Consider the following 18,737-nt stretch of genomic DNA (forward strand, 5'->3'; position numbering starts at 1 on the left):
ATTCAGGGCATGTTAGGTTATTCTCAAACAAGATTTCTAATTTCAAACTCCTGCTATTGCCAGAGAAGGGGAAAAAATGAACTTATATGTCTGCAATTCAAAAGATCTCTGATAAAAGCAGTACTTGGGAGACTCAAAGTTCTTTTTCTAAAATAACCTTTGTTGCTTTTTCTCCCTATACCAGTTATACACATAGTCACTACAGACAATTTGAAAACAGAAAAGAAAAGCATCAACAAATGAAATAAAATAAAAACAATGTGTAATCCCTCCACCACAAGCAAATTACTATTATTTTGGAGCATTTGCTTCCATTCTTTGTTTTTTTCCACACAAACCTTTTATTTATTATTCCACAAAACTATTTATAATACTCTTTATATAAAAATCACACATTGCTATTTTTACTTGCATTCTTAAAGGACTATAAATGTAACAAAAACATAAATGTTCATTTCAACACAGCATTCCAATGCACACCTCATAAACTTATTTAGCAAATCACTTTTTTCAAACACTTCAATTGTTACTCATTTTTTAGTATTGTAGTTAATTGATCGTCATTATAAATACATAAAACATAAATTTTTATATCTACATAATGTTCTACTACCGGCATGCCTCATAAACTCAACACTTCATTTTTGAACGGTTAGTTTGTTATCAAGTTTTCAACTATAATTAACAACTGATAAACATTATAGTATAGTATTTTCTAAAGTGTGTATTACAGATTGCAAGCTTCATAGGACATTAAAAGATACTACAGAAATGTTTACATCAATATTGGTCACAACAGCAAAAAACCCTGGAAATTCAAAAGTCACTAATAACAGTAGAATGGATTAGTACATTATGGTACTACACAATGAAGTAGTATAGAGTAGTATAAATAAACTACTGGTATTTGTATCAATGTGGGTGAATACAAAATCCTGATAATGAAAAAAATAATTCTGATAATGAGCAAAAGAAAAAAATCACAGAATATAAACTGTTCAGGGAGACACACATGGATGGTAAAATCTACACAGAAAATACAGGCGTGGCTTAAAACAAAATTCAGAAGCAAACTCAACCTGGATAGGAAGGAAGGGAGTGTGTATAGAACTAGAGAAGACAGGGATCCCTGGGTGGCGCAGGGGTTTGGCGCCTGCCTTTGGCCCAGGGCGCGATCCTGGAGACCCGGGATCGAATCCCACGTCGGGCTCCCAGTGCATGGAGCCTGCTTCTCCCTCTGCCTGTGTCTCTGCCTCTCTCTCTTTCTCTCTCTGTGACTATCATAAATAAATAAATATTAAAAAAAAAAAAAAAAAAAAAAAAAAGAACTAGAGAAGACACATAAAAGCCTTTAGGGGTAAGGTAAGGGGAATGTTCTTATGCTTTGGTCTGTGGCTTCCTTTTATTAGTGTTCTCTGAGGTCTGCATGACTTTATACTCCTGTGTATGTATGCTCTACATAATTTAAAACAGTTATTACTACAACCCAATAAAAAATGGGTTTAAAGAAATCTGGCCAGACACTTCACAAAGGAAGGTATCTGAATAGTCAACAAGCATATACAAAATGCTCAATGGGGAAATGAAAAGCAAAACCATAAGACACTGCTATCACCCAGCAGAGTGACTGAAATAAGGGCCAACAATACAAAGTGCTGGTGAACATGAGGAATAGCTGGAAGTCTACATCTGGTTGGTGGGAGTGGAAAATGGCAAACTTTGGGAAAAGGTCTAGCAGTTTCTCACAGAGCTAACATACACCAACCCTATGAACCAGCAATTCCACTCCTACACACTCAAGAGAAATGAAAATACACGGTCATAGAAAGACCTGTAGAAGAATGTGCATAGCAGCTTTGTTTATGATAGTTGAAAATGGAAAAAGTCTGGTGATCTCTCAATAGAAAAATGGGTAAACTGTAGTATATTCATACAAGGGGATAATTACTCAGCAATACAAAGGAATACACTCCCAAATAACACATGATGAACCTAAGAAACACTACATTGAGCCAAAAAAGCTTTATACAAAAGAGAATATATTTACGTATATGAAGTTCTAGAACAGTGCAAACGGATTCGTGGCATGGAAATGAATATGTTACCGAATATAAAATAGTAAGTACACTGTTAACTGTAGCACCTAGATGGTGAGGTTATTGGTGCTCACTACATAATTTTTGTGTGAGTTTAAAAGTGTTCATAACAAAATGTTGGAGAAACAGGTATTACTAAAAATAAGGCTCTTATTGGCAATATACGAACTTGTAGCTGAACAAAGTTAAGGAATTTCTTTACTGCAGGTCTTTTTAAGAGTCTTCAGTATGCCAAAAGGCCTTGGGGATCTTCAGGTAGGGGCTACAGAATGAAGCCTTGCCCAAATGGATATGGCCATGGACCCCCTTTGCCCCAGGGCACCTTGTGGGACCATTTCTGGACACTCTCTGAGAAACTCTGCTCCACTGTCTTGTCTTTGTGTTCACCTCTATCTCCTCAAAGTGAATTTCCAGGAGTAAGATTGTGACCATCTAGGAGGTTCTTGTGTAAATTGCTCATTGGCCATATGCAGAGGTCATACCCATTTACCATGTTTGAAAGTGCCCATTTCATCACATCCTTGCCAACACTGGACGATGCCATCATACATCTTTGGTAGGTGAAAATGATAATTTGTGGTAGTTAAAATTTGCATCACTTTTGCGGCAAATGGAGCTAAACATTTAAAAATGTTGACTGGTCATATGGATTTCTTCTTCAGACTCAATTTTTCAGATATAGTCACTAGAGAAATATCTTTGAATTCTAGAATATACATTTCCATATTCATAAAAGTGGCTCATCTTTTAAAATTATCTAAGCCCAGAAGAAAGGCCACTGGGTAGAAGCATGATATAAATTCCGCAGAGTGAATTTTATTTGGGAAATTTGGGCATGTCATTCCAGTCCCTCCCGGGACAGGAGGTAAGGCTAGTGTTAGTATAACCAGGTAGAAGGTAAATGGGCATTCAGATATTTAATAATTTCACTCAATTTCAATTCATAGCGAATTCTTGTTACCAAGATTTCTCCAAGGACGATGTTAGAAGACGATCTACAGCCTCTATAAACTAAGGATTTGCAGAAATAAATCCCTACTTGCTCCACTGAGACTTTCCAGGCAGCTATGGGGCCAAGTACATTGGAGAACTCAAAAGAAATGAGGGAAGACCATCTCGCTGGGCTCTTTTAGATGTGTAGAATGTGTTAGATTTCTTCGGTTTACAAGAAATGTACAATAACATCAGGATTATAGGGTTGTTCTTTCTTTTTCTTCAGCTGAGGCAAATCCCATTTTATTATCTGAGTCTCAACAGCTTCCTTTCTGATAGTTGGAGAAGTGGATTATAGGGCTCACATAGACCCCAGTGAGGGTAAATCATAAACCTGGCACAAGAAATTAACTATGGCTTTACCTGGTCACAGGTTGTCACCAACCATAAAGACAGAATGAAAGCAAACATCTGCTAGGGGCCAGATTGGGACATGGGGCCAGATTCACCAACTGTGAATGGAGGACCTCAAGTACTCCCTCAAGGGCAGGATGCTTGACTGAGGCAGGGAAGTGTGTTCCAGAAAATGGGTTGTGTGTACTTTCAAAATTGCCTGGGGACACAATCTGCAGACAGCTTGGAGTAATGCCTATAATTTCCTTTAAAACGCTTCCTCTTAGACACTGTGATATCAAGCCTGTGTGTCTGGGTTAAGTTACACCCTAGATGTGGCAATTGCCAAACGGACAGTTTACACCGCAGGGGCAGTGTGCTAGATTCCAATTAGGAAGCCCGCACTCAGGAAGCAGCTACCAGGAGGGCTTCTGTACTTTGACAGCTTGCTCAATAGAGCTTTGTTAATTAGCGTAACAAATATTAGCTACGGGGGTTCTCAGTTTTGGTGAAATGAGTGGTATTCAGGATATGTGGATTGGCTGGAATATGCTAGAGATGCCCCCACTCTTGCTTGAATTGAATAAAGAATCTAAACCAGCTTGGAGCCTCTACCTTGAGAATGGCTTTTGTGTCTGTCAGGATCCCTCTGAAGCAGACTCCGAGTTGCGTGCTTGGAGATTATTCGGGAGGTGCCAGGGACAGACAGGAGAGGAGACAGCGGGTGGAACGGAACTAGCGAGAGGCATTTTACTAATCTAGTTAGCACAGTGGGTAGCTAAAGCTTAATTCTATGGGAAAGCTCTAGCAATTACTGAAAGCACACATCTCAGAACTCCCAAAGCCATGAAGCAAGAGCGCTGTGGTGTGCACACCCCTACCACTCACTAATTCCCAGGCACTTCCAGCCGGCCCTGGCAGGGACAGAGTGGGTTCTGGCATCCCAAGAGCAGCCCTTCAAGAAAGAAAGGTTCAGCAGTGGCTGTTGGAAGCCCACTGGCATTCAACAGAAAGGGAAAGGGCTCTGGGCAGGGCATCAGTAATGTCTGCTACAGCTCCCCCACCGAAATCCCTGGGTGGTCACCTGCCCATTACGCACGTGCAGGGCCCTGTTTTGTTGAAGCTGACTAATTAAGGATAACAGCGTCCTGCACCTGGGAAACTGATTGGTGCGCCTGCCATCCACAGTAGCGGTGGCAAGAGGCCCAAAGGCCCTAAGCTCTGGGACTTCATCCAGTCTCCAGAACAGGTTGGGGAGTAGTCAGTCTGTGCACGCTTACTAAGAACTTCTGTTTAGTAAGCATGTGCACGTGTACAGAATCTGTTCTGAAACTTTGGAGTCTAGTAGCAAGATAGGGGAGTAGCTCACTGTCACCCTCCTCCATGATTTTGATGGTCGTAACCACGAACCCCCCAAACCTAAGAGGAGTGTTGATTAAATGCTCCTCTGCACACGGCATGGCTTACTTTAGTCTCAGGACGTTCCCGCACATTTGTCAGAAGACCCCAGTGACTTGCCACACACGCACCTGCACGGTGTAGCTCCCCAGTGTGGTGGCCCGTTTAAACCGCCGGCCTTGCTGCTGGGACATCATGAACAGCTGTGCCAGGCGCTGCTCCATGACCCGGGCGAAGCTCTGGTTGTGCAGGCCCACCAGCGAGTTGTCCACGCCCTGTAGCACTGTGGATGCAGAAGGCAGAGGGGCTGCTCAGAGGACAGATTCCCTGCGGACTCAGAAACCACAACCACCACTGGCCCTGTACCAGCCACGGAGGGCCCTGGGCCTACCTCATATTAGGACTTGGCCATCCTTGCCTCACTTTACCCTGACCATAGCCCCAGGAGTAGCGAATCACTGTCCTCATGTTATAGATGCTGAAAGGTTATGTGACTCGCCTAAGGTTATGCAGCTAATAACCAGCAAAGTTGGGGTTTGAACCCGTGTTTATGTAACTCTAAAGCCTGGGCTCTCTCCTCCACAAGCTGTGACATGCCTGATGCTGTTGTATTTAATCCAAACCTTATTAAGATGTTACGTGTTGTTAGAGAGCATGTGGGAATACAGCACAGCCGTAGGTACGACTACATGGATCTTTCACTGGTTCCCGCTCAGAAGCCCCGGCTCAGGGCTACCCTTACTGCATTTTCACTTCTCAGCAGCTTTGCTAAGGAATCTGAGCTCCATCCTGCAACTCAGCTCCTCACACCTAGACAAGCCACCCTGCCCAGTGTCCTCATCTTTCCCTCCTCCATGGGGTCCTTTTGAGACCCATCCCTAAAGTGGCCCAGAGCCTCTCAGGTACGCTCCCATTCAAGAGCAGGACAGTGTAATAGAAAGAGTGGGCTGGCACTTGCCAGTCTTGAGACTTCAGGCAAACCACTGGCCCTTCCTGAGTCCAAGTCCTTCTCTATAGAAAGGGAATAAGAAAGTCTACATCACAGTAAATCTATTCCTTGTGGGCTATAAGGTTGAAATGAGACCAGATGTATCAAGCAGCTTAGCAGTAATGCCAGGTGCGTAGGAGATAAATGAAACTCCTCTTTCCAGCCCTCCTCCACTGCTGTGTCTCATCTATATCCAGGGCTATCTGGGTAGGTAAGGCATTCATGATGGAAGGGTAGGCAACGGCTAGTGCATGCATGGCGGAGGACCGCAAAGAACACACCAGGGCCATGCCAGGACTGGAAAGATCACTTACTATGGGAGTCATGTCCTTTTGCCATCTACCCCCAAAGCTCGGTCCTTCCTCCAAGTCCCTTGGGAAACAAATGCCACCCCAAACACACAAACACAGCCTCCAAACACAGTCTGTCCTGAGATCAAAAATGCTAAAAAAAAATTCTCATCTTTTTAAAGAGACAAAAACTTAACAATGGGCTGGGTGTGCAATCCAAGATTTTTCAGTTAACGGAATTTGTTCTACCATAGTCCAGCCAAGGGCCACTAATACCACCCATCTAGGGGGATATGAAAATAGCCCGAACGTAAAAACATGTTGCTGTTATGAGCTCATTCTGTACAGGGCCAGAATAAGCTACTGATGGCAGCGATATGGAGCATGATGGTGAAACCGATCAAGAGAAAAATAAAAACCCACAGTCGAGTCTCAGAAATGACTTCTTTGAAGCCACAAATGCCAAATAATCCCCATAGAGGGCATAAAGCAGCTCTTTTCTCTAGGGCCCTTGGGAGGGACTCCCAGCTCATCTGTCAAGCAGAATTCCTGCAAACAAAGATAAGACACGTCTGCACTCTTCTCTCCATGGCAGGTCCCAGAGGGGCCCCTCAAAATCCCCCATGATGCAACTGTCAGGCTGAGGAAGGGTCAGCCTACCTCTTGGTCCCAGAGAGGAGAGCTGCGTTCTCTCTGCTTCAAAGATGTGCCTCTAGTAAAATTAGAGAATCACTGCTGAAGGATTACTTATTTTTTTTTCCTTTATAAAACCAGCTCCACACCCAGCGTGGAGCCTAATGCAGGGCTTGAACTCCCAGCCCTGAGATCAAGACCTGAGCTGAGATCAAGAGTCAGATGCTTAGCCAGCTCAGCTACCCAGGTGCCCCTGAAAGATTACTTCTAAGTTGGCTTCTCCTGTCTACCAGACACAGGAGTCGAGGGCATCATCATGGGTTACTCCAAGCAAATCCCAGGGATGATTCTGGGGCAGACATCAAAGAAAGGGAAAGTCAAAGCTCCCAGGTGATGAAAAAGTTCCAGAAATAGGTAGTTGTGATGGCCACACAACACTGTGAATGTACTTAACACGACTGAATTGCACAGTAAAACATGGTTAAAACAGTCAATTGCATGTTATGTGTATTTCACCCCAAGTTTTTAAATTGAGGGAAAACAAAAACCAAACCAAACCACAGCCTTCCGGGAAGTGTAAGAAGCTGCGGGAACATCCCACAGGGTTATATGGAACCTCCAACTGGGCAGTGTCCACATGGCTCACTGCTCTGTTTGCCAAGAGCAGGTGCCCCACTGGGAGGCAGCTCCAGAAGGTCTGGGGGTTGGAGCCAGGGGTCTGGGTTATCATAATCTATTCCTGATGGTGTTGTAGAGAACAGATACTTTATTTTTTTTTAAAAAAGGCTTGAGCATAGTGCTACAAGGCCCTTTGGAGGATGCCCATTAATGCTAGCTGCTGCTGTTGATCAAATGTGCTTCTTTGTTAGACACATTTTTCCCAGAAGAAGAAATAACTGTGTTCCAGGAATTGTGGCTCCCTTCCTTTCCCCTGAGAAGCGTAGCAGGCCGCAGGCTCTCAGCCCTCTCTGCCCACCTGGAAGGGACTAGAAAGGGGCGTGCATCTCCCTGAGCGACCCTGAAGCAGTAGGGGAGCTTGGACCCTGGCTCAAGTGCCTAGGAAGACAGCAGTCCTTTGGCCCATCAGCCAGGGCCCTGGCCATCCACCCTTCGCCACCACTGACTCAGCTAACAGGAGGCGGGCAGTCCCCAGCTGCATCCATAGGAGCTCTCCAGAAGATTCGGTGGCTGTTACATCACTGGTCTCTCACTCCTTCTTTATTTACAATTGCCCTGAGCAATAAAATTTCAACAGTCGGCTCAGCCTGGTTCAGCTTCCTATACAGAAGCTGAATTGTTTTATGTGTCATTGAATCCCATACATGCAGAGCCAAAAGAACCAGAATGCTCATCTCCTATCTTGTCCTCATTCCACAGGTGACAGCACGACATCCAGAGGGCCTGAGTGACTTGCCCAAGGACACACTAGGTTAGCAGCAGCCGGGCTGAGACCAGAAGAAATCCTGAGACTGCTAGATCTGGGATTCTGACCCTGGTGGTGCAGTAAAGACAAGAGGAAAAACCCAAGGTGGGGGCAGCCCGGATGGCTCAGTGGTTTAGAGCCACCTTCAGCCCAGGGCCTGATCCTGGAGACCTGGGATCGAGTCCCATGTTGGGCTCTCTGCATGGAGCCTGCTTCTCCCTCTGCCTATGTCTCTGCCTCTCTGTGTCTCATGAATAAATAAATAAAAATCTTAAAAAAAAACAAACACAAAAAACCTAAGGTGGGCTGTGATCTGTGTGAGGCAGCAATATTAAGTCTGCACGTCTCTATCCTGCCTTGTATACCCAATCCTCACCACAGGATCTGTGGCCAGCAGAGGGGGCTGCAGGAATCACCCTAAGGAAGCCACAGTATTTCCACCAATGAGGGATCCAGGCTCAGGGAGGAGGGGAGAAGTATTTTAAAAGATTTTATTTGGGGATCCCTGGGTGGTGCAGTGGTTTGGCGCCTGCCTTTGGCCCAGGGCGCGATCCTGGAGACCCGGGATCGAATCCCACATCGGGCTTCCGGTGCATGGAGCCTGCTTCTCCCTCTGCCTATGTCTCTGCCTCTCTCTCTTTCTCTCTCTGTGACTATCATAAATAAATAAAAATTAAAAAAAAAAGATTTTTATTTATTTATCTTAAAGAGAGCATGGGCAGGGGAAGGGGCGGAGGGGTGGGGGAGAGAACCCCAAACAGACTTCGTGCTGAGAGAGAGCAAGACACAGGGCTCAATCTTAGGACCCTGAGATCACGACCTGAGCCAAAACCAAGAGTTGGGTGCTTACCCGACTGAGCCACCCAGACACCTCAAAACATAGTTAATATAAATTTAGTGGGAAAGCAGGTAGAAACAGGTCACGGTTTCATAATATCAACTACAGAAAGGAAAAGTTGCCCCCCATCCTTTGAGCTGTTGGCAAGGAGCAGATGACAGAGTGCCTGTGATTGGTATCTGGGAGCGAAGGGCAGAGTGGTGTCAAGGACCTGCGCCTCTCAGCCGGATGAACAAAGCTATTTTCATTTCGCTTCCCAATCTCCTACCCCTTCTGTGAATTACGGTCAAAGGCCGGTGGTGGCTGTACATGAGTGGAGAGAGTGGGACCTGAGCCAAAGGGAAGGAAGGAGGGTCACGCTGACACTGGCTCTCGCCCCTCCCACTGGCACTACCTGAGTAACTAGCCCCAAACACAGTGACAGGGGCCCTTGTTTATTCTGATGACCAGCAGCTGGAAGAGCAACAACATAAGCAAATGAGTTACACAGGCAGGGGTGGGTGGGGGTGGGTGGAGGCGGGCAAGGGCTGAAGTCCCAGCATGATTTTCTGAAGGTTATGCTACTAAAACAAGAAGCAGGGCAAGACCCAGGTACTCGGGGAAAGGATGAGACAGGAGGTTGTCGAGACAGCCTGTGTTTAAGGGCAGATGTGTTACCATTTAATGTAAACCTTACGTTAATAGAAGGAGAGACATCTGCAACTTCAAAAGCAGCATTCCTGGTGGTGGAGGCATGATTCTGGAAGTGTTACATAACCTGCTGGTTCAAAAATGCATTGCTGAGCGCCTGGGTGGCTCAGCCAATTAAGTGTCTGCCTTCAGATCCGGTCATGATCTTGGGGTCCTGGGATCGAGTCGCACATCCCACCCCTGCTCAGCAGTGGGGGGGGGGGGGGCTGCTTCTCCCTCCCCTCTGTCCCTACCTCCTCCTTGTGTGTGCTCTCTCTCTCTCTCAAATAAATGTATAAAATCTTAAAAAAAAAAAAAAACATTGCTGGGTTAGTATCATTTCCCTCTTGGGCATAAACTCTGATGGTTTTTTTTTTCTTTCCTTCTTTTTTAGAGAGAGAGAGCATAAGTGGGAGCAGAGGAAGTAGGAGAGAGACCCTCAAACAGGATACATACCCAGCACGGAGCCTGACATGGGGCTCGATCTCACAACCCTGAGATCATGATCTGAGCCAAAACCAAGAGTCAGATGCTTAACTGACTGAGCCACTGAGGCCCCCTGTTTTTTCTTTTAAAACGCATTTCTTTAGTTTGTCTTTCTAGCAGGTAAAAATCATCTCTGCATATCCATGGCTCGGTGGGGGAGAAAGAAATGAGATTTTCTGCAATTTCAGAGAGGTCTTGAGCAAGCCTCATTGAGCAGGAGTGTGTGCTCCTTTGTTAGGATTCCAGGCAGCAGCCTTGCTACTGTTTGTTTGGGACAGCATGTGAGGGAGGGGATGGGGCAGGGAAGAAAAGAGGGAGGTTTCAGACAGGCTTGCCCAGGCACATTTTCCATGACTTGTAGGATCCTCCTCTCTCTTTGCTTTGGGCTGACTTGTATCTTCCCAAAATTCCTATGTTCAAGTCCTAACCCCCCCATACCTCAGAATGGGACTGTATTTGGAGATGAGGCCCTAAAAGAGGTAGTTAGGGTAAAATCAGATCACATGGGGAGGCCCTAGTCCAATATGATGGGTGTCCTTATAAGAGGAGGAGTTTAGGACACAGACATATAGAGGAAAGATGTAAAGGAAAGATAGCTATCTACAAGCCAATGAGAGAGGTTTCAGAAGAAACCAACCCTGCTGACACTTGGATGTCAGCCTTCCCAGCCTCTAGAAATATGAGAAAATAAATTCCTACTGCCGAAGCCTCCAAAGTCTGTGGTGTTTGTTATGGCAGCCCCAACACGCTCATCCCTTCCACTCCCCCTCCACCCTTCCATGTTCAGCTGGGCTGGTCACTTCTTCCATCAACATCTGTCTTCTCTCTTTGCTCCCAACCCTTGCTTCTCTAAGATTTTCAGAGCCACTTTCTGGCTTTGGAAAAACACAAACAAGAACTTTTTTGCTGTTTCATAAAGCTCAGCTGGGAAATGTCAAGGAAAAAAAAAAAAAAAAAAAGAGAATGTCACCGAACCACCCTTCTACTTCCATCCGCCCTCACTGTCAGGACACGCCTGGGCTCCACCAGGATTAGTGTAGGTGTGGGGTGTGTGCCAGGGGAGAGAGAAAAGTGCATGCCCAGCATTCCTCTGCCTTTCACTGGGGTTTTATAGGGCAGCGCAGAAAAGCCTACCATCGTTAAATAAACCACCATTCCCATGGACATACCCTAGATACCCACAGGTCGCCGCCATACCTTCAGATTGATCTACTTTTTGCAAAGAGGAGGCCATGGACTTTACAGGTGGCTGTTTTGAATGGTTATCTAAGATTCACCTTCAGTGGTATCTTTTTTTTTTTTTTTAGTGGTATCTTTTCTTAGCTGACTTTACCCACTTCTGGTCCTATGGAAGTAAGGACAGGACCAAAGGAAAGATGCTGATCCTATCACTGAATGGCATGCAGTTTTAATTATTATAATTATAACAATTATTAATTTTTAGTTTTGGGGTTTCTTTTGACATGCTGTTTGAAAAAAAACACAAACTGATAGCGAGAAAGAGGGAGTGAAAGAGATTACCTGTAATTACCCAATAGTCTCTGGTTGTTTCTGATATATCAAGGTTGGGATATTCCAGCGCTAAAACAAATAAGAAACACACCAAGTTACTTTCACGGGTTTTATATGTAAATATTATTAAGGAAGATGGACATAGGTGACACAATATCAAACAGCTAAATTCAGCTTTATCATTCCTGGGAGCTCCAGGGCATACAGGCTAAAACTATCTTGCTGTTCCAACAAGTAAAATACTCAGTAAAGGGTTAACTTTCAGATGAAGAATTTTCTAGGGTTTGTGCATTTCTGCTCTTTCTATTTATTTTTTCCATTAACATTATCATTATCAAGACTCACAGCTAGAACATGTCTTAACTTTAGCTTCCTTTGTGAAAACTACCCAACCATCACTAATAGTTTTAGGAATGATCATCTCTTGAATGGATTTTTCCAATGTCAAGGACTAAGTTTATTATTAGCTAAATGTTTGTGACAAACAGTCCCATTTTTTTGCAGGTTAGACTTCATTCATGTAAAGGGTATAGTGCAGTGCCTGGCACATAGTAATCACTCAATAAATCTCAGTTGTTGTTATTATCAAAATATCAAGAGGAAAGAAAATTACTTCTTTGCATGCTGCCATTTGACATAATACTATCTTTCATGCCATTACCTTTTCCATAAAATCCAGAGTCACCTTTCCTTACTACATGAAATTCCAAAAGCCTGCTATTAAACATTCAAAAAAAAATTCCTAGTGGCTACTGTGTGCTGCGTCCATTCACACACATCATTTTATTTATTTATAGTCTCAAATCCAGCCACAGAAAGAAACAGAAGCAATTTTGCTACTATGTGCCTCAAAACAAAACAAAACCCTGGACCAGTGACCTTGAGAAATGTGTTGACAATTAAATTTAACAGCACAAATCTTGACTTCAGTTGGCCACCAAGTAAGTGTTTGAGTACAAAATGTAGGCTGCGTTGTCTTCCGAGTCTATGCCTGCTGCATGGTAATGAGAATTACGTAACTGAGCATCAGAGGAAGACAGGCCACAGGACTGACATGGGAACTTCATCCAGTGAAGTCACGATGCTGACTGCAAACGAGCTGCATTAAGACAGCAACAGCCAGGGCAAGGGGCAAAGGCCCTGGAGCATTTGCTGATGGTGCAAGTGAGGGAAACCACTGCAACCCAGATTGCCACAAGGACAGACGCCCTCCAGGCTGTTCCTGCAATCTCAAAGGCAGACTGCTTGGGTTTGAACCCTAGGTTCCATGTCTCATTAGCTACGTGAGAGGGGGCATCTGGTTAAACCTCTTGGGATCTCAGTTTTCTCCTTCGCAAAGTGGGGCTCATTTGGTGCTACCTTCTAGGGCGCTTTGTGAGGACTCGATGACAGGGTAAGGGCACCCAGCCAGCGCTTTCTTCCAACGTGCAATAAACTTGTCAGCAGGTCAGTCCCGGTGTATCACCCATTTCAGTTATTTTATGATCAGAGAGTGAGTATGTGGCCGGCACAACAGATGTTCACTAAGTGGAGAAAGAACCCCCTACCCCTGCCCTGGAGGGGGCGGGTGGGTGCAGGGGAAAGGCAGCGCCCCAGGGTGGGGGGCAGGGACGTACTCACGTTCGGCAATGGTGAGCGGCGGGTAAGTGAGGTAGAACCCGACCAGCTCGGCCGAGAGCTGGCGGAGGAGGCTGCTGGCGACCGTGCCGTTGAGGAAGGAGCTTCGATTGGCCACCACGTACACCAAGGTGACTGTCTGCGAGGCGTTGGATGTGCTCACCATCTGAATCGACACGGGGGGGGAGGGGGGAGACACACCAAATAAGATGAGGGTCTGTTTCATGGAGGCCGTGGGAGGAGGAATTCGAGCAGAAGTTGCGGGTAGAAATGAATGGGAGGTGGAAAAAGGAGCGAGGAAGAGACCAGAATAACACCACTCGCCACGCAGGGGCTGCTCGCGGAGTGCCAGGCGTGGTGCTAGGGCCGTGTGATCTCACTCGGTCCTCAGATGCCCCGGGAACTGCATCCACTCACGACTCCGTTTTGCAAAGGAGGAAACCGAGGCCCGGCGTGATCAAGAGAGTAGCCAGGATTCGAACCCAGGCAGTCTGACCTCAGGTCTTAAGCGGGCGTGGGTATCTTTTCTAGAGGCTGAATCGCCTCAAGGCTACTTTTATGGTTCTGAACACACAGAATAGAGCCTAGAGCATGGACAATGTTAAATCTAAGAGGGCTCAACTGCTCAGAGGGAGCCTGAGTTAAATTTGGGGGGGAGGGATCTTTTAAGTTCCTACACAGCGGATCACCGTGCTAGTGAACAGCCTGATGAAACCTTGACTGCAAAAGGAATTCAGAAATATAAAACAGGGTCTTTGGGGGAGTGATTACATTTTCTCGTGACCTATTAATTCAATATAGAATATGTAAATAGGACTATGGGACGGTGTGGTTTTCTTCTCAAAAATCTGTCGAAGTCAGTTTTTCAGTTACCGGAAAGTGCGGTTTTCTGGGTCAGTGTATGGACAAAAATATCCCACGGATGAGATTTGAAAAACAGATGCAGTAGGAAGTCATTCTACTTGGTGAGACAGTGCGGGGCTCTGTGCCCCCTCCCCGCCCCCCCCCCACCCGTCTGCACCTTCCCCTTCCAGATTCTCTAGCCGCCCACCCATCAACCCTCGTTTTGTTCAGCGCACCCAGAGGCAGACCCCGGTGGACCACCTCTGTGGGTTTCTCTTCCCTCCTTTAGCTTCAGCTAAAAGGAGCCCAGGAGGATAGGGGAGAGTGGGAGGAGAGGGAGGTCAGAGAACTGGCGTCCGGGACTCCCTCCCCACAGCACGGCTCCTGTAGGGCAGCTCTGGCCTCTGGCTTCCCATAATTGCTCGCTCTTCTCACCCCATCAGGCCCCAACATTTACCGCTTCGGGTACTGTACTTGCCCTGTGGTTTCCCTAGAGCCTGCCTGTACTTCTGCCAAGGGTCCCTTTTATTTTTTATTTATTTTTAAAGATTTTACTTATTTATTCATGAGAGACACACAGAGAGAGGCAGAGACCCAGGCAGAGGGAGAAGCAGGCTCCCCACAGGTATCCCAATATGGGACTCGATCCCAGGACCCCAGGATCGCGCCCTGAGCCAAAGACAGACGCTCAAACCACTGAGCCATCCAGGCACCCCAAAGGTCCCTTTTATTAGACTTTATTCAAATTACTAAACTGAGTGTGCCCTCTCTTCCTATAGGGAGCTGATGGAAATCCTGTCTTTCCCAGACCTCTGTGCCTTCAGGCATGAAGATCCCTGCAACTTTCCCTTTAAATGTTATTTTTAAGAAGACTGTCAAGAATAGCTTCTTCACATTATTTCCCACTTTTCCCCATAAGTGGAAGTTGCTATTTAATTCACTAACACAGAGCCTATAGTCCCATGATTTATGATACATCGAGTCAACACTGCTGGTCCACTCTTTTCTCTCCTCTCTGAAAGTATTTTTGTAGTGTGGTTGAGCCACCGGTATTCATGCCTCTTCCCCAGGGTACCAGAAAGAAAGGTGCTTCTTTCTTAACAATTTAAAAGACTTCCCCATACTGCCATCTAAAATAATAATAATAATAATAACTAAAATAACTTTTCAACCATTATCTCTGATGTGAATATTCTATTTTTTGCTTTTCAACTAACTTTTTCATCTTCCCAAACCAAAACCTGTTATCTATTAAACAACTCTCCATTTCTTTCTCTCCCCAGCCGCTGAAAACCACCATTCTACTTTGTGTCTCTATTAATTTGACAAAATTAACCACCTTTTATAAGTGGAATCATATAGTATTTGCCCCTTTGTGACTGGCTTATTTCACTTAACATAATATCCTCTAGGTTCATCCATGTGGTAGCATGGGTCAGAATTTCTTTCCTTTTTTAAAATGAACAACATTCCCTTGTGTGTGTGTGTAAATATATATCACATTTCTTATCCATTCATCTGTGGATGGACATTTGGGTTGCTTCCACCTTTTGGCTAATGTGAATAATGCTGCTATGAACATGGGTGCACGAATATCTGTTTAAGTCCCTGCTTTTGATTATTTTGATCATGTGGTAGATCATGTGGTATTTCTAGGTTTAATTTTTAAGGAACCACCATTCTGTTTTCCACAGAGCTACACCATTTGAGAAGCTCACCAGCAGTGCAAAGGGTTCCGGTTTGTCCACATTCTTACCAACACTTGTTATTCTCTTTTTTTTTTTTTATGATGGCCATCCTAATAGATTGCGAAGTGGTATCCTGTGGTTTTGATTTCTATTTCCCGGATGATTAAGTCATGTAGAGTACCTTTTTTAGGTGCTTATTGATCATCTATAGATCTTCTTTGGAGAATTGTTTATTAGAACTCTTTGCTCACTTCTTTATAAGATTGTTTTCGTGTTTTTAAGTTGTATGGGTTCTTTATATATTCCAGATATTAACCCTCTATCCAATATATGATTGGCATATCCACTCCCATTCTGTGGGTTGCTTTTTGCTTAATTGTGTCCTTTGATCCACAGAAGTGTTTAATTTTGGTGAAGTCCAATTTACCTATGTTTTCCTCTGTTGCCTATACTTTTGGTGTCATATCCAGGAAATCATTGCCAAATTCAATACCATGAAGTTTTCTCCTCTTTTTCTTCTGAGTCCTATAGTTTTGGCCCTCATGTTTAGGTCTTTGATCTACTTTGAAGTTAATTTTTGTTTATGGTGTTAGATAAGGGTCCAAGTTCATTCTTTTGTTTGTGGATACCCAGTTTTCCAATATCACTGATTGAAAAGACCATCCTTTCCCCATTAAATGGTCTTGGCACCCGTGTCAAAAATCATTTGATCATATATGCAAAGATCTATTTTTGCATTCTCTCTTCAGCTCCATTTGTCTATATGTCTGTCTTTATGCCAGTACCATGCTGTTCTGATTATTGTAGCTCTGTAGTAAGTTTTGAAATCAGAAAGTATGAAACCTCGAGCTATGTTTTTCTTTTTCAAGACTGTTTTGGCTATTCATGGTTCCTTATGATTCCATATGAATTCTAGGATGGATTTTTCTATTTCTGCAAAAAAAATCACTGAGATTTTGATAGGGATTGCATAGAATCTGTAGATTGCTCTTGGCAGTACTGACATTTTAACAATATCAAATCTTCCAATTCATGAGCACAGATTTTCCTTTTTTTGGTCTTCTTTAGTATACTCATTTTTTTATAGCTAAGAAAAGTGTGACCAATCTTGATGGCTACTTAACACTAGCTTCATAAATGAGAGGTCCACAGGCCTGAGACCAAGGCCAGGTCAGTGTTCCCTGAAAGTCATGCCCTGTCTGTCCCCAGTAGAAGCAGCCCCTACAGGGGGCACTTTCCCACTACCCCCTTTACTCTTAGACTCCTGTTGTTCCTGACTTTATCTCTTACTTCCCACTCATTCATGCCACAATTCATTTAGCTAGTTAGACCTTAAAAAGAGTGGCAGAAAGGAAGGCTGTTATTTTGCCTACCTACCATCCATTCTTCTTTCTTCTATGACAGCACCACAATTTCCTTGAGGACATACTTCTTCTCTCCAGCTGGGTTCATGGGCTTTGGGTGGGGCTGCCCTACCCAAGTTCTAGGAGTGGGGATAGCCAGGCCTCGGGGACATTGGGACATTTTATCTCCTTGGCCACAGTTATGACTCCAGAAATGGGAACACAGTCCAAATGAGCCCAATGAGAGCTAATCCCAGGATTTTTACTGGAAAGCCACCAAAATAGGTATGTTGGTTCCATAAGACTGTAAGCAACAAGAATGAGACAAACCTGGAGGTGCCAGGGGCCACCCCACTGGGCCTGAAGATGATGTCAGCCCAGGGCAAGGCCAAGAGACAAAGAGAACTTTTCAAAGAAATCATATAAGCACCTGAATCAAATTGGGCCTGAATGAAATATGCTGTGAACCTTTCAGTTCTATGAGCCAATTACTTTCTCTTTTTTTAAGATTTTATTTATGTATTCAAGAGAGACACGGGGCGGGGGGGGGGGGTGCAGAGACACAGGCAGAGGGAGAAGTAGGCTCCAAGCAAGGAGCCCGACGTGGGACTCGATCCCGGGTCTCCAGGATCAGGCCCTGGGCCGAAGGCGGTGCTAAACTGCTAAGCCCCCCGGGCTGCCCCAATTACTTCTTTTTGCTTAAATCTTATATGCTTAGAGTCTGTCATTCACAACCAAAAAGGTCCTAATTGAGTCTACTGCAATCTAGCCCCTAATACCAATGCTATACAAGTTAAAAAAAAAAAAAAAAAAAAAAAAAACTTTTCCACGACTCTCTGAACAAATTAAATACCTATGTGTCCAAAAAAATCCAAGGTGCTCCTCCAAATTATACTTAATACAGTAAAATGGAAAGTTATTAATTATAAAACCAGGTCCTGGAACAAGTCCAGGTGGATGATTAGCATGCAGCTACATATATGCATGATAAAGGGGCCTAGAGGGTTCCAGAATCCAGGCTACAAAGCAGTTCCAGGCTTCCTGTCAGCCATGGCAAAAAGTGGAGCAGGGTTAATGAAACAATTCACCCAATTAACCATTTACTTCAAGACCTGCTGAAATGTTCAAGAGCACCCAAAATTTATTTAGATGCAGTTCTCAAATTGTCTGTTACAGTCTTTTCCAAGGAAACTTTGTTATTTGCTGTACAAGGTTTCATCTCATGGCCCATGACTATCCCATAACACAGAGTCTTCTTAAGGCCAAAGGCAACTTATTTATATAAACAGGAGGTGCTCAATGGGTCTGTGCTTCCTGAATACCATCAGAGTACACTCTGCCTCCAAGCCCTAACTGGAATCATGCACCTGTGAAGATCACAAACCCAATCAGAAAGAAAAAGATCTCCCACAAGGGAGCTGAGTCATACTTCTTATATAAATCTTATGTTTGTGACACGTTTTTAGATCTTAATCTAATATGAACTGAATCATAATGAGATACTTCCATATACATTTTGGATAAATCTAGAAAAGGAAAGCTGCTTCTTCAAATTAAATTGTATGCTTTCTACCTCATATTGGCTTT

The 18,737-nt window shown here is 44.4% G+C and overlaps 1 protein-coding gene across 7 annotated transcripts in view; it reads right to left on the reverse strand.

Moving 5' to 3' along the window:
- The window catches only part of KIAA1549L (KIAA1549 like), a 268,498-nt gene that overhangs the window by 95,830 nt on the left and 153,931 nt on the right, over positions 1-18,737 (reverse strand). For all 7 annotated transcript variants that reach the window (XM_049096726.1, XM_049096725.1, XM_049096724.1 and 4 more), the window contains 3 exons: positions 13,280-13,442; positions 11,669-11,728; positions 4,952-5,103 (listed from right to left, as the gene is read on the reverse strand). In XM_049096726.1, the coding sequence (XP_048952683.1) occupies positions 4,952-5,103; positions 11,669-11,728; positions 13,280-13,442 (375 nt within the window). The remainder of the gene's footprint in view (positions 1-4,951; positions 5,104-11,668; positions 11,729-13,279; positions 13,443-18,737) is intronic.

The sequence above is a fragment of the Canis lupus genome, chromosome 18 (assembly GCF_003254725.2).
Source record: "Canis lupus dingo isolate Sandy chromosome 18, ASM325472v2, whole genome shotgun sequence".
Taxonomy (NCBI): Eukaryota; Metazoa; Chordata; class Mammalia; order Carnivora; family Canidae; genus Canis; species Canis lupus.